At 40.3% G+C, this 15,693-nt stretch overlaps 1 protein-coding gene across 3 annotated transcripts in view; it reads left to right on the plus strand.

Annotated features, from left to right (window-relative positions):
- The window catches only part of SLC7A2 (solute carrier family 7 member 2), a 51,331-nt gene that overhangs the window by 1,510 nt on the left and 34,128 nt on the right, over nucleotides 1–15,693 (plus strand). Inside the window, exon 1 of one of the 3 annotated variants that reach the window (XM_084286486.1) lies at nucleotides 14,913–15,063. The exons of 1 other annotated variant lie outside the window; for it this stretch is intronic. In XM_084286486.1, the coding sequence (XP_084142612.1) occupies nucleotides 14,989–15,063 (75 nt within the window). In that variant the 5' untranslated portion in view covers nucleotides 14,913–14,988. Of the gene's footprint in view, nucleotides 1–14,912; nucleotides 15,064–15,693 lie in introns of those variants that run through there. One more of the 3 variants, XM_084286483.1, reaches the window with a different exon arrangement.

Here is a 15,693-nt window from a genome sequence, read left to right on the forward strand (position 1 = left end):
TTAATGCAATGAAGGGTTGATCCTGAAGCTCAGTATGTTGGCTAGAGCACATGCATAAATGGTCTGACCAAGACTCTGACCTCGGTGAAAATGTATTTGATAAGATGCATGAATATGGAGCTGCTTCTAGCTTTGTACATATGTAGTGTAAATCAAAATCAGTTTCAACTTTTGTAATAAATTAATGTAATTAGCATATTTTCAACCTGTCTTTATATAATTCTAAGTTTTTAGTTTTTGTTTTTTGTTTTTAAGTTCAGGGTTCTAGCTGAGAAGATGCTTAAGGATGATAGTGAATTTGGAGTCAATGTGTTAAATTTTTGATGCCATCTATTAGCTGCTTTATGGGGATATTTACTAAATGAACGTATTAGCATAGTAAGTGATAGTGAGTACAGAAAGACCAGTAAGATAACAGGGTAACAAAGGTTAAAAAGTTTAAAACCCTTTTTCACTTTCTAAATGTTTTGGCAACAATATATTTCGAAGGAGTGTTCTGTTTGTAAACCATTGGCTGCCGATGACTGTTACAGTGACTAAAACCAGCCAGAACTCCTGGGTAAGTATGTTGGGTACAAGAATAGAGTAGAATTTCTCCAGGTGGAGGTAAATTGCAAGAAACTCATGTATCTTAAGTAAAAGGATGTGAAACAATGATTTTACAAGGGTGGAGATCAAAAATGGGTCAGATTAATTCTGCAACTGTAGAAGAAAAAATAAACCATACAGCAGTTTAAGTCAATGGGGCCATTAACTTGCTTGTAAATGCACCTTGCTTCTACCTTTCAGCTAGCACTCACTGCAGATTAACTGAGAAAAGTTTTGACATTCGTGCATTGCAAAATAGAATGTGTTGAAAGGTACTATGAACATTTAGCTCCTCCTTTTGTGCCTTGGCAGGTTTTTATACATTTTGCAGTGAGCTGTGTTAAGACAGAGGAGAATGAAGGGGAAAGACCATAAATGAACAAAAAAAAAGAGTTTAAACTAAATCTTATTCCCTAATTTATACAGGTTTTAAGATGGTAAAGTTCTCTCAGCTTTGGTTATCTAGCTTTGGATCACCTTCGTGCATATTGGTTCTGTAGGTATCATTTTGACCTCTGTCCATCGTGTTGCAAGTATCATTCTGACAAACAAACAAACGTTTCCTGTTTTGTTGCTGTCCTGCTTTTAACCAGAATTCCCCCCTGGTCATAGGATGACATACTTTGGGGAATCTTTCTTTTACATAGGTAATACTATGTAAGGCATTAACTTAAAACATAGGCTGGATGGTTTTAGCAGGCTACCAGTCCTGTCTTTGACTTACTGTTTCATTTTGATACTGGAATGATCAGTTTTCTGCCATTTCTTCTTTTCCCTTCTTCCCTCAGGTTTTTCATCAATGATATGTTTTAAACATATTCAATCAACTTTAAGTTGATACGAAGAGAAAGTCAATGGAAATAAAACATCAGTACATGTCTGAGGGCAGGAGGGTGGGAGAAGCAAAGCAGCAGCAGCAATAATGTTGCTGGCATGGGAACTTTGAATTCTGCAAAGAAGTAGCAAGCCTTTCTTTTTCCCCTTTTCCAGAGGAACAGCAGTTTGTGACCAAACTCAGTGAATGGTATATGTACATCAATGAGAAAGATCTCTAGGTGATGTGCTCAAGGGAGAAGGAAGGGGTTATTCAGTGTTGCAGCCCTTTGCCCCCAAATTTCTTGCCTTTCTTTCCAATACTGTCAACATTTCTAGATCTTAATTCTGTCATGTCCCAGACAGGTAATGATCAATTAATGTCATACAGCCAAAGATGTAGAAAAGTTTGCACTGCCATTTGTATGCATATCTGTGACTTTAAATCAGAACTTCAACTATTCACGTTAGCTTTTTATGTAGTAAGACCATGAAAATATTTTCTTAGGCTGCTGAAATTCTTAGAAAGAATCTGAAAATAATTGGTGTCAGGTTTCAGTGTCTGAAATTTTCATGTACTGGAAAGTGCCTGCCTTCATGGCACCTTTTGTCATTTATCACATCACCTTTGATCACATGTGGTGCTCATTTGCTGTCACAATGCAATTCTGATCCTTGGTTTTGTCAATTCTTCAACCTCCTGTGCATTGTCCACTTGGGGTAAAGAGTCAACCTCATTCCACTGGTTGAACTAGGTAGTAGCCAAACAATTTAGTATTGATAAGTCAGGTGTCAGGGCTGTTGGAAGCAAACAGTTGAGCTTTCAGAAAATGACGAATGTGTATTCCTCCCTGCTGGGAAAAGCATTCATGTAAGTGATCTGCCACTACAAGTCTGTAGAGAATTTTAAAGGTTACTAGTAAAAGTGGCTTCTGGGATTGTGAAGTTTAGTCATTCCTGACAGTCATCCAAGAGCCACGATATTATCTCGCCTGATCTCAACAGTGTAATTTTTCTGTATAGATGTACTTTGAGGGGAAGATCACTTAGAAATGTGCCGAATGTTGTCATTGTCTTCACAAGTTCAATCAAAGGATTGCATATGTGTAGGATGAGAGATTTCACAATGTAACTAGGATACAGATGGAGGAATGTATCACATGCACTTGGCCATAGAATGAGCGGTTAGCTCATTCTTGTTCTACACAGCTGGAAAAGAAATGCACGATTGCCTTGCATAAAGCATTCTGTTTGCAAGATGGCTATTGAAAATCTCTGGAGAGATCCTCAGATCTTGAGGGATCTTGAGAGAGATGTTGAGATATGATCTGCAGCAAATGTGTACGCAGATATCCTTTAATTCTATCAATCTCACTTGACCATGAACCCCAGTAAAAATGAGGGTGGGGAGTTTTGGGGTGTTAAAGGTGGAGAGTCTGATGGCTGGTGTTGGGTTTAGGTATTGGATGCAACGCAGGGAGAGGTTCTGCTGGAATAGCACATGTAAAAGATTGTCATATCTGTATTTTACTTACTGCGGCTATTAAGACCCCATATGTGTGATAGTTTTGGGTGTGAACGTATATATCATATCATATACATAACATAACATATACATATCATAACATATATACACTCATCGTACCTTACAAAGAATTAAGCATCAAACTGGAGTAGAATATTACTGTAGTTAAATTTAAGGACAGAGGCCATCACAGAGTACCTGTCTATTCACATATCATAATAGAAACCTGGTAGAAGATCTAGCCTCTCAATATGTGGCAAGGAACTCATATTTTGTATGGTGTGGAATAGCAATGGGGTGGATCCCACAGCTCTGATAATAGCTGGATATCATGTGGAGTTATGGCTTCTAGAAACAGCATGGTGTTAAGGATGCAGGGCATAGGATGTGAGCTTGTTATGAAGAAATCTAAAATGTTTTATCTGATTTCTTCTCCAAAACTTGAAGAATCCTTTATTGGTGTCTGAATGGCTGCATGCATCTGACAAGTAGAAGTAAACCAGCCACCCAGAAGAAAAAAAGGGAGGAAACAATCATACATAAACCATCACATTGTTGTTCTGGTTGTCCACAGGCTTCAGTTCTTCTTCCATGTGGCTTTTTCAGTTGCCTTCTCCTACAGCAGAGCTGCCCCACAAAGACCTCCGTGCAGCTGCCAGGACAGGTCATGTTTGGTGCCTTCAGCTCCCAAGGACAACTCCTCAGAAATGCACTGTAGTGCACACGGCCGCTGCTGCTTCTGATAAGTTATTAGAATGGGCAGAGTCAGTGCTGGTGATGCAGTGCTGAGCTGTAGTCCCCTGTATCACTAATGGCAAGGTCTTCTTTGCCTCTTTGTGATGTATGGCTGGTCTCACTAAATTAGCTTATTTCTAAAAAATTATATCATCCAATGTAATACCAGAAAGGGATGGTACTTTGGTAACCTCATTCAGTTGTATTGGTTACTAGAATTTTGGTGAGCTGTAGGAAGCTCCTGCACTGGCAAAATCCAAGTAAATATTCCTCCAGATTTTCTGCAGGGAATTTAAGAATAGTTGGTCAGTTTTGAGATTGGACTAAAGGAAAAGACAAACTACACCAAGTTGTTTTGCCACACTCTACTACTGTCTTCTGTGTATAACACGCAAAATCTCTTCACCTGTGCTTCTTGCTTTTCAGAATGAAGTGTAATTTTCTGCGAAATGTATGGAATAAATATATGTTTCCTTTAAAGAGCGTTCTTCTTTGCGTGACTGTTTGGGGAGGAGGAGTTGGACTGTAATCTTTGCTTTCTTTAGTGTTAAAACAATGAACTGTGTGGATAACCTGTTCTATAGCTGTGTGAATTCGTGTAGCTAATCCCTAGTCCTAGCCCATTTTGTTTGAGGTTAATTATTTCTTTGGCTGGATTTTGATTGCAAGCTGTTGGACAAGATGGGAAAGTGATTATGTTTATTTTATTTTGTTTGTGCAGTACCATGTGCATTGTGGTTATGGAATAATTAATAATTAATTCACAAGGAATTTCGAAGGGATTATTTATTGTCCTCTCTTCAGTTTCCTTAGATTGAGAAACATTTCCATATTAGTTAAGGAAAATGTAGCATTTGGTTATCATGAAGATATCTGATTACTCCCATGAGGACTGAAATTAATTCCTCTGAATTCAGTGTTCATGCATGATTTGGTATAATATGGATTTTATTCTGCCCTCGTATATTTTTGGACTATCGTGCAGTTGAGACCAAACAATGGGATGTGACTTGCCATGAAATACTTTCAGCACTGTGAATGGGGTGAAAAAGCTTGTGGAAATATAGAATTAACATGAATGTCTGATTTGTTTCCAAGGTGCACCGCTTCAGTGGGCTTGCTAGAAGCAGTAGGTTGGATGACTAGGCTGTATTTTTGATCCTTGTAACATGACCCTGACTTGTTAGGGGTTTCAAGTTAACACCAAGCAGCTGAAGGTAGCCAGTAGCAGAATTTCATTGCTTCCTTCTGCTGCTGAGAGGGAGAGCGTTCAGGGGTGGCACTGGAGAAATACGTAGCACAAAACGTCGCTTCTGTTGTGTGGGAACTGTGGGCCAGCAAAAAGTCTTAGGGCCATTTGCCATGGCAGTTACACAGCAACTCTGAAATCAAGAGGTGGTGTTATACCTGTGTTATACCTCACCAAATGGTGTCTGCACTCTTTCTGCACAGGGACTCGAGGAGGAGTGCGGGCAGGGGAGGGGCGAGGAAGGTGGTTGTGCCATGGGACCAGGTCTCCTCTTGTCCATGGAGCTGGGAGCTTCCTTCAGGCAATTGGAAGAAGTTTTCAGGAGCTGAGAAGCAGATGCTTGTGTATCGTTTGGGGAAGGGAAAAAAAAAAAAAAAAAAAAAAAAGAACCCTTCTCATTTGTCCCCTCATTTGTCCCATGAAAGCACAACTTTAGTCATGCTGGTAGAGTCTGACACCGAAAAACGCCATAGATAACATATAGTAGCAAGTTGTTCTTCCTATGAGGTGGTCTGCTAGGCTGACTGTCCTCCAGCAGTGAGGTGTTCCCTGTCTGATTTTCATAAATCAGACGGAAGAAACTGTCTGTGAGGGAGAGATCAGCCCCGTAGCAAGCTTTCCCTAAATGAAGGAAATCTGTTCTAATTGTTTCAACATTTATTCTTGGTGAGACACTGCTTCTGGGTATCCATTCCCAGATTGTTTGCAGTCTCCCATGCAATGTCCAACTATTAGAAATATTTTCTGTGACCGTTTTAATTTATTAGATGCATGTGCTTTATTTGGAAGCAACTAGTTTCAACATCAGACTTAAAAACCTCATTTTGTATCTAATTGTCCCAGATATAAACTTTTACAAGTCTTCTTGAAAGTCTGTAGTACTCTGTAAAGCCCTCTATGGTGTTTAATTGCCTATGTACTCCATTTCATTAGTTGTCTAAGTAAATAATTTCGATTTGTATTAAATAAGATTTTTTTTCTTTGACTGTTTTTCTGTCCTATGTGGTAACAGATGGGTTGCACTTAGTTCAATGAACCAGATGCAAAAAGAGCAGAATTTGCAGAAAAATAATGTCGATGTTGCATTTTTGTCCCCCCACAATAAGTTAAGTCAACCTTCTGATTATGTAAAGTGTATATTTACACTATTTCATTGTTATTGATTAAAATGTACCCACTATGCTCTGGGAACCAGGTAGCTTTCCCCATTTCCCCACCCTGATGTGCTCATAGGTGAAGTTTGTGCATTTCCTTCTGAAGCAGTGTCAGCAGAAGCAGCTCTTGTGCTCTGCTCCAGGCTGCTATCTCTTGTTCCTGCTTCAGTAAGCATCCCTCTGCGCCTGCACAGTTCTTTGTGCTACTCTGCAATGAGCTGGGTTAGGAAACCAGCTCATTTTCTTTTTTTCTTGGGATACTTTTGATCAAGGATTGGTTCCCTGTTCTACTTTATCACATGGCCACACACGTGGCTGTGCAGCCACAACTAAAGGATGCAAGGATGGATGCAGAGAAGAGAGTAAGCTGTTTCACTTGCACATTGTGAGAAACTATCAAAAATTCCCCACACAGCTGTAAAACATGCAGTAAACTCTCTTATCCTCTCTGGTTTTTGTTTATCCTTCTTTTTAGACCACCTTTGGTCACAGGAGTGCTTTATCCCTCAAACTTAAAAGCTAGGTTTGGGCATTTGGAATCCAATTTTTCTTGTAACATAGGCACTCCTGTAAAGTCTTATTCCATATTTTTTTCCCTTTGGACTGGAGCTTAAAAGAAAAAAATAATCAAGAAGATGGCACTCACCAAGTGCATTTTTGCTGGTGATGTCTTTTATACTCACTTGCTAAATGATTTGTACATGAAACTGCTTTTATGAAGTATTTTGGATCATCCATACTTTGCATCTGTTACATCTTTACTATAAGTGTCATTCCATTACTGCATATTTGACCTGTTCCTGATCTCTCTTTGGCATTGTAAATAGGGAATATTTCCATAGGAACCAGCAAAACAACCCAAAAACCACTCTCTCAACTCTTATTTGCATTTATTGGCAGAGTATTGCAGGCAATCAGAATTCTTTAAAGTGATCTCATGTTGCCTGTTTATGAGAACATGTCACATTATTGTCTATTTGTCCAAGCAACTGCCAGATGGTTGTTACAGATAACTCCTCCTGTGGAAGGTGGGTGAGTATGGTAACTATCTTCCTTTAATATAACTCGGGGAATGTTGAAAACCACAGTATTTTAGCACGTCTGAAACCTAGCCGATGAAGGCGTGGGTTTCAATGTACCATGTTTTGTAAGGATCTGCTAACAAGCACTGCTGATAACACGCAGTCAGGCAGTGGGATTATCTAATTGCAGCTGTTTGCAGATGGCAGAAAGGCAGCAGAAATACAGAGCAATGTGACTGGTGCTCACAGCATTCCCCTGAGAGACAGCTTGGGGTTGGAAGTGGTGGCTGGAAGGAAGGCTGGAACTTGCGAGCAACGTAGCTCACTGTTTGGAGTTTGACTTCTACCATGCCAAGGGAAACAGGAGTCTGGCAACACACAGCGGGGCATTTGGGATATGCAACACTGGGTTTCTCAACCTTGCTGGGTGCAAACCCTTAGAAACAAATCATCTGAGTTGAAAGGCAAAATCAATGGTTGGTGGAGCATCTATCTCCTTAGGGAGGCAAGCTTGCAAGTGCTGCACATAGATTCTTCCTCTGATGGTAAGCAAACTTCTTGAAAAGTTCACCAGAAGTCTGAAGGAGGACCTCAAGCAGTGGTATATAGCGACTTTATTCACTACTTCCATTAAGTGCCATTTTCATAGACAGCTGACATAACTGCTGGCTTGACAGTGGAAAACATTTGTGTTTCTCCTAGAAAATTTGGCAAGCAGGATTTCAAGAATAACAACAAAAAGCTCTCCACAAAACTCAACTGAGGAAATAAATTTGTAAACTGGAAAGCCTATAGAAGTCATCTGCCTGGATGTGGAGCTGGGTCAGCCTGGGAACTTGCATAAGGCTGAATATCTTACCACAGACTTCTACTCTGGAGGCCCAGGAGGGGAAAGGGGAAAGGTTGGATTGCCCCACCAGAAATACTGCAGTCCTTGACATTAGTATTTTTTGTGACTGATACTGTTCTGCTGAAATTTATTTGGCTTTGTTCAGTTTTGCAGCCCAGGTAGATTACTGGGCAGAACAGAAAGATAATGTCTTGAGCACAGACTCTGACATAGGAGCCATCACAAGAAACTTATTTTCTTGCCTCCACAGGCAAAGTTTGATATCCTATCAGCCTTTAAGAAATGGAGAAGTTGCATTTGCTGCATACCATGAAGAGTGAAAAGCTGTAGCTGTTAATATCCTACCCAAGGCTACAAACTGAGAAGCAACATATACCATATGCTCAAACTGATGTTTCAGAATATGTTCCCACACCTGGCTGTGTCGTGAGGAGGAGCTGACCATTTGAAGCAAAGAATGGAATTTGGAACAATTTTGCTCCCATCCTGCAGGGGTTGTTGTGCTGTTTTTTTTTTTTTTTTTACTGATCTCTTCTTTTTTAGGTATCATTGAAGATCTGTATCAGGAAAGCAGATCTGAACCTTCAGCTGCTTCTAGGATCTTGCTCATTAGTTGAGATAGTATGTCAGCATTTTAATGTGTTATAGACTATGAAAATTTAAGCAATGGCATTTGTAGAATGGAATTCTACAGGTAAAAGATGTCCTGGCTGATACTGTGGGCCTGTTTTGGTATTCACAGAATGGTTTGGGTTGGAAGGGGCTCTGTAGTGAATTAACAATCAAGTCAGCATCCAAAGAAGAAACAATCCCAAGAACAACAAAAGGACTGGTTTTGTACAAGGATGAGCATGTAACCTCTGTATGTGTGACTTCAGGCTTACACAGAATACCAATTTGCTTCTGGATAGCGGGAAGGAGCTGGTGCCTGGATGCCTGCCTCAGCCTGTTTGCTGTACTTGGACAATAAAATGGCATACACTAGAACCTTTGGACAAGGTGGACAGCTATTGATATGAAATTTATGTCAAAAAGGAAGTGGAAGAAGTCTAATCCTAGTAGGAGGGAGACTAGATTAGGTACTCTTCTGGAGCACAGGTTCCAATTTCCTTTCCTCCAAAAGGGTTGTTCAGGATTGTTCCATGGAGTGAACCTCAGTGCAGCGAATGGCCAGGGTGACTGGGAGAATACCTTTGAAAATATGCATCTGATCTGAACAAACAGGGTCGTGTACGTATACGAAGGGTTACTCGGCTCTGTACATGCTGCAATCAGGTTGTTGCAGTGACTCTGGTACAGATGTGGTTTCACGTGTACATGCCTCTGTCGGTCTGCTGATTCCACATCAAACCTAGTTTGGGTGACGGTTGTGCAGCTAGTCATGAACCAAGCAAATCCCACTGTTGCTCTTCAAGCTGGGACTCATGGTTGGAGAAAGGAGGAGATAAGATTGTAGCACTGTTTCATTACCTATCTGTCTATCTTGGCAGTATCCCATGAAAAATGAGCTAAGTATGGCACTGTAAAGCTCTTTTTTTTTTTTTTTTTCCCAAATGCCTTCATGAAATTTAGTACTCGAAGAGGGGAGTTTTTTACTCCAGACTGACTAGATCTTCAGCTGATGCAGCATTGTCAAATAAGAAGCATGAAGATCACTTTTGAAAGAGCTGCATTTGCTATGCAAGGCAAAATGTTGGATCTGCATAACCTAAAAAGCGCCAAAGAAAGAAACCTGAACGTAAGAATTCAGGCAGGGAACAATCCTACTGGATTCTGCTTGGGCAAGCAGTTGCCTACCAAAAGAGTAATTCTGCAGGATGCAGGCAGCCAAACTTGAACTGGGAAGGGAAAAAAAGCCAACTCCTGGCCTGAGCCAACTGAGCTGTGTTTGAAAGACCTTCATAAACTGCCTCCATCCTTGTTTGAACATGCTGGTAGCAGGGGCTACGTTGCAGCTTCTCGTTGTTTTGACAGTCAGGAAGATTGATTGCTCTTCAGGAGGAAGGCAGATGAAGCCACCATCCCATGTGCTTTACTTTCCTTTGGTTGGTTTACTTCTGCCTTTCTCACGCTGTTGATTTTTCTTAGATGAAGCTCTTGGGCAGGCCGTGATTGCGAGCTGGGTGTTACTGCCGGATGAATAATTGCAGGAATATTTTTTGTCTTAGCACAGCTGAAAAGCTTTTTGTTTTGCTAACTAGGACTCAGAGTGTGTTTATGAAGATAGTTTTGCCATGTGGCTACAATCTGTAGTAAATTCAGGGGCTTGTATAACAAAGGCCTTAATTTTGAAGGGATTTCAGGCTTTCTGATTATGCGTAACTGAATTTCTGGATCAAGGATAAAGAATTAAGGATTTTTTAGTTATTTATTTTATATATTTTAAAGAAATGCTGACTCTTCCTTCCCCTCCTGTTCTGGAGCTAAAATAGCTTGGCAGCAGCGTTTGAACATGGCTCCAGTTAAACCAGTTTTGGATCGCAGTTTGGCAGGCCAGCGTGGAGTAAGGCCAAAGTATGTTACAGCTAAGTTTGAAAACTTAATTTGAAGCTAAAATTGTAGCTGTAGTGAGAGAGATTGTTGTTATACTCGGATAAAACACTTGTTTCTTCCCTCTCCTCCTTTGTCTTCTTTCTCCTGTTGGGCAAACTGGGCAAGGCTACTGGAAAGCCTATTCTTCTGACTAGGCCTCGGTGTGGAGAGCAACTCCCCCAGTTACCCAGTTCTTTGGGAAGTAGCCACTTTTTAAACCACGTTATTACTAGATAAAAATTCACTTACCTTAAACATTGTGTGGAGCCTATAGCACTGCAGGTAGCTGAGCTTTATCTTTGCTGTGCCATCGCTTGCAAAGCAGCTGAATCAAAGGCTGTTTCCATCTCCCCTCAAACCTAGCGTTGTACAAACACAGCTCCTTCGACTGATTCAGTTTATCTGCTGTTGACTTTAGAAGCACAATTTTCAGTGTGAAAGGATGACTGCAGGATATTATTTTTAAAGTCTGTGTAAAAGTGATTGTGCATCTTTTTTTCCCACAGTGAAAATGTCTAGACTTTTCTGAACCTTTGTAAAGCTGTTATCCAGACAAATTAGTTCCACCATTTTGAGCCACATCAACCTCAAGAATTATCCAAATAACTGGGGTCACCAAGTCATTTTACTTTTAGCTATAATACAAAACAGTGCTCATAATCTGAAAAGCTGACAGATATGAAAAGAAAATTGCTCATCAGCTGCAGCCCAAACTTTTTTTTTTTTTTTTTTTTTAAGGCAGATTTTCAGTTCATCTGAGTGTTCGGAATAATTCCCAGCAAGCAGAGTGGGCATTCTGCTGCAATATAATTTGGGCTGTCTCCACACACTGATATTTGTGTTAAGCATAGGTGCCATGAGGCATCGTTTGTGGCTAAAGTCTAATGCCAAAGTGTAAGAGTAAGAGGTTTGTAATATCCAGTTACATTTTTAGGGAGATGTTCTGTTAATCTGGGGGACTACCACACTCCAAACCATCAGTAGCTTCTCTTTGATCTTTTATACTGCTTCAGAATTCATATCAATGCCAAAAATTAACTTCTCCATATCCCAGGCTTCTCATCTGGTTTTGCCTGTGCTTCCCAAATGGCCTTTCATCCAGCATGTGCTTGTTATCTGTGTTTTCTTTGTATGCCATATCCTCAGTCTGATAAACTTTGAACAAAGAAATCCTCTGAACATGCTCACGTTCACTTGGAGTCTGTCTGCTCCTTTTTACACAGGCTTCTCCAAATAGGCTTTGGTTTAAATCCAGGCAATCAAGACTGTGAACATCATTTTGTTTGATCTTCTGTCCTTTATGTGAGAAAAGGGAGAGAGAAAAATGGCATGAATAAACTGAGTTAAGCTGTTTTAGAAAGACCCATGCTCACAGTTTTTACAGTTTTCCCAACTGAATGATAACATTCATGCTTTGAACCTGTTAGCAGAACACTTTGCATGAAACAGCTTTCAGAGGTTTTTTTTTTGTTGTTTATTTGTCTTCAGAGCCTACATGATAGAGCTTTAGGAGAAGGTAGAATTAAAAAGAATTGGAAATGACTTTAACTCTTTAAGAAGTCATGGTATTGTCATCACATCACTGAACCCAATGTGTATTTCATGGTGGTAGGCATAAAATGGTAGAACTGCTCTCTCAGAGGCTTTTTCTGAGATTTATTGTCTGGGATTTTTGTCAAGACAAAATTTATAATGTCACACATACACCTGTCACAGCAGAGAGTAAAGATATATTCCAAAACAAAATAATAAACAGTGGAGTTGTTATTCTGAAGGACTGTCTTTGACCTGTTTGATCTCTGAGCTCAGTAACTCTACTTCATATTTCTCTTTTTCCCATGTTTTGGTTTAATAATTATCACCAGTTCTCTATGAAACATTGCCATCCAGTGCTGAGCCCACAGATGTCCTTCAAGAGTAAATTCTGAGCTCCAGACAATTTCAACCACTTGCCGTTGCCTGCCCCAAAACATCCTTTTAGAAGTAGTATAATTAGTCCTGGCTTTTCCGTAGTTGTCTGCAGTTGTGGTGGATTTTGTAATTCCCGTTAGAAAACCCATCTTTTTAAGGACTGTTTTGAAGATAATGAAACAATTCCATTGCTATGGAGGTGTTTTTTTTGTTGTTGTTGTTTGTTTGTTTGTTTTTTAATTTCTCTGTTTGATTGTAAGGAATTTCAGAGTATGTAATGTAGAGAGTATGCAATGTATTTATGTAGCCTTGTGAACTTTTAGCTCTTCTGCTTAGAACATTACCAAGTTAATATTCACCTATACCTGACAGGTAGAATAAGTTGCCTCGAAATATTAAAAAAAAAACACACCACATGTATTCATGCTGTATAGTTAGAAGAACACCGCTTTTCATTTTCATACTTAGTGTGCATCTTTAAGGATCATCAGAGTGACTAGTGGTGCTGCTGGAGAGTTCCACTTGAGGAGGTAAATCCTCTACTGTCATTCAGAGGAAAAGTAAGTGCAAACGTTATGGTACGCAGCAAGCGGGTTTCCTGTGACAGGTTTCTGTAAGTATCTGCAAAGTATCAGATTTCATTAGTTTTGTCATCTGTTTTAAAATTTTGTACCTGCTGGCTTTGGGAATAGAGAGGAGGGTTTTTTAGGGAAATGTCTGCCAAAATCAGACAATGCCAATTAATTCCAGGTGGCTCATAACTTTAAGGTTGATTTTTTGCCTTTTGCTCTTGGTGGGAAATTGTCCTGTACATAGAAGGAAAGATTTTTAAAACTATATGTGACAGGCACCAAAAAACACAGGATGTTTTCCTGTAATTTCCTAGACCAAATAGCAACCTGTTTTCTGGATATGGCTGATTTTTAGATTTGTTCTGACCACCTCTTCCTCCTGGGACAAGTAAGGAAAGGTTTGTGGCCAAATTCTGCTTCTACACAGACAGGCACTTTGAACTCAAGTTGCTGCCATCGCCACCAGAGCTCGTGAGAAAGTGAGGGAGGAGGACAAAATTATTCCAAAATTGTGATCCAGCCATAATAACAATGAAGGCCACCCAGAATTAAGCCATCCTTTTGGATAGTAGACACTGAAAAGCAACCCAAGAAGTACTGTGGTCAGCATTCACACAGAAACGCATGTACAAAACTCTGGGAAGGATTGAAGTGTCTCTTTGGTGATAACCAGTCAAATTGTTTGCAGTGCCTCGAGTTCTGGGGGCCTGACTTGTGGGTTTAGGGTGGTTTTTAAGTAAGTAGAATTGGCTGGATTAAGATCTAGTGTTATGGAATTTGTTCTGCAATTAATTCACAGTGTGGTTGGAGATGAGGCTAATTTTTGTATACGTTTAGAAAAAAAAACATTTGAATTTAGGAACAAATAAGGGGAGAAGTATCTTGTTGCACTTAAATTAATGCATGATAGAAGAAAAGAAAGGGGACTGTTTAGCTAAAGAACAAATATGATAGTTTGGTAACTCAATATGCTTGATGTTCTCTGTTGCTAACGTTCTGTGTTTCTTGGTTAGAGGAGGAATTTGGGGGAATTCATGATTACCTGTGTGATTCTCGGTCAGAAACGTATTGAGGGTTCATCGATGGTCTGTGTTCACTGAGGGTACAACTAAGAATCATAAGTTTATAGGGCTTTCCATTGGCTTAACAGAACAAAACTGAGAACTGGCTTTCACCAGATCTCTGTCTGAGAGAGGAGATGGGCTGTCCCAGCCACTTCCCAGGTGCTGTGTGATCCAGATTGTCCTGAAAACAAAGTTGTGAATAATTCACTTTAACTAGTGCATCGCTATTTTAGTGCAAGCAGCATTCATCGAGTTTGTTCCTCCGTGTTGTTCGGTAGCCAGTGAAGTATCTTCATAGGTACACTAAATGCAACTGAATGTTCATATGACCTTTAATTTTTATGAGCAGAACAGCCTCCTGGAACAAATTGCTGAACTGCTAAGCTGCTAGCTCTTCTAATGCCCTCCAGACAATTCATATTGAAAATAAAATTGCAAGTGGAGAACCATCATGCTGTCTGGTTTGAGACAACATGTGCACACACACGTGTAGGGCATTGTCTGAGAAGTTTGTGTGATTCCATGTGCCAGGTAATATTTTCAGAATATTCATCACTTTATGACCCTATATTTGTGCTGTCTTACATGCTTTTTACTCCCTGCTAGAATGTCTACTGCTATTGCTGCACTTGCTCTGGCTTTGTACCAGGAGTGAAGATCTGGTTTCTTCAGGCAGACGTGCCAACATTTCAGGCTCGGTGCAGTCAATCAGACCTGCGTAGCTCTGCGAGGTGGCAGCCTTCGCCGTGGTTATGCAACTCCCGTGCATGGCTGCGAGTTGATTAAGACACGAAGGAATGGAGAACCCTACCTCTTTTCTTGAGGAAAGCTCACAAAAGGTTTTACGTGTATCTTTTGAAGATGCTGAGCAGAGCCTTGCTACCTGCAGTGGTGCCTTGTGTGGCAGAATGGAGCCCTTTGGGCTGCGCAAGCGCAAGCTGCCTGGAAAGCTGCAGTGCACGGTCAGGCTAACATGGGGTCACTTCCCATAACCATTGCTCAACCTCCTGGATATCTGTGGTCAAGATCCCAGAGCATGACTAGCAAGGTCAGTGTTGATTTTTGTTGCCTTTTAAAGTCTTGGTCACGTTTTAGCATGAGGTATTACATGCAGTTGAGCTGCTTATTGACTTGATTGAGAAATGTGATGAAATTGAAAGCTTTTTCTGAAGATTTCTCAGCTGAAGGTTATAATGCTCTTCAAGTGCTGTTCCTGGTGCATTAAATGTAGTGGTGCTATTTAAAGCCAAGAATGAAGAGGGAACTCTCTGGCATTAGTTGCCTCAGTTATAAATAATTTTAGATGTTAGGTTTTATATGATGTGGACATGCACAGTGTACATTCAGACCGGCTGGCTGGACTGTCTGCATTTAATGTCAAAGGGTAATGCTCTGCGAAAGGGTAGCTGTAGGGACTTCTTCACAGTGACTTTTCATTTGGGGGATTTCATATTGGAAAGAAGGGCTGTTTGATGCTGCAAGGTGCAAAAAGTGCCCCAGGGAATGCTGGGGGGTACCTCAGTGACAGTGTTGTTTAACCCTCCTAGGATTAAACCTCGTAGAAGGAGTTTGTTTATGTCATGTGAACTAACTGTTCTTGTTCATGTTGTTTTGTGTTGTTCTCATCTATAAACCTAAAATAAATGACAGCAGCGTGCCTAACGCACTGGTTCTGTCT

This window comes from Netta rufina (assembly GCF_964035555.1).
Source record: "Netta rufina genome assembly, chromosome: 4".
NCBI classification, from domain to species: Eukaryota; Metazoa; Chordata; class Aves; order Anseriformes; family Anatidae; genus Netta; species Netta rufina.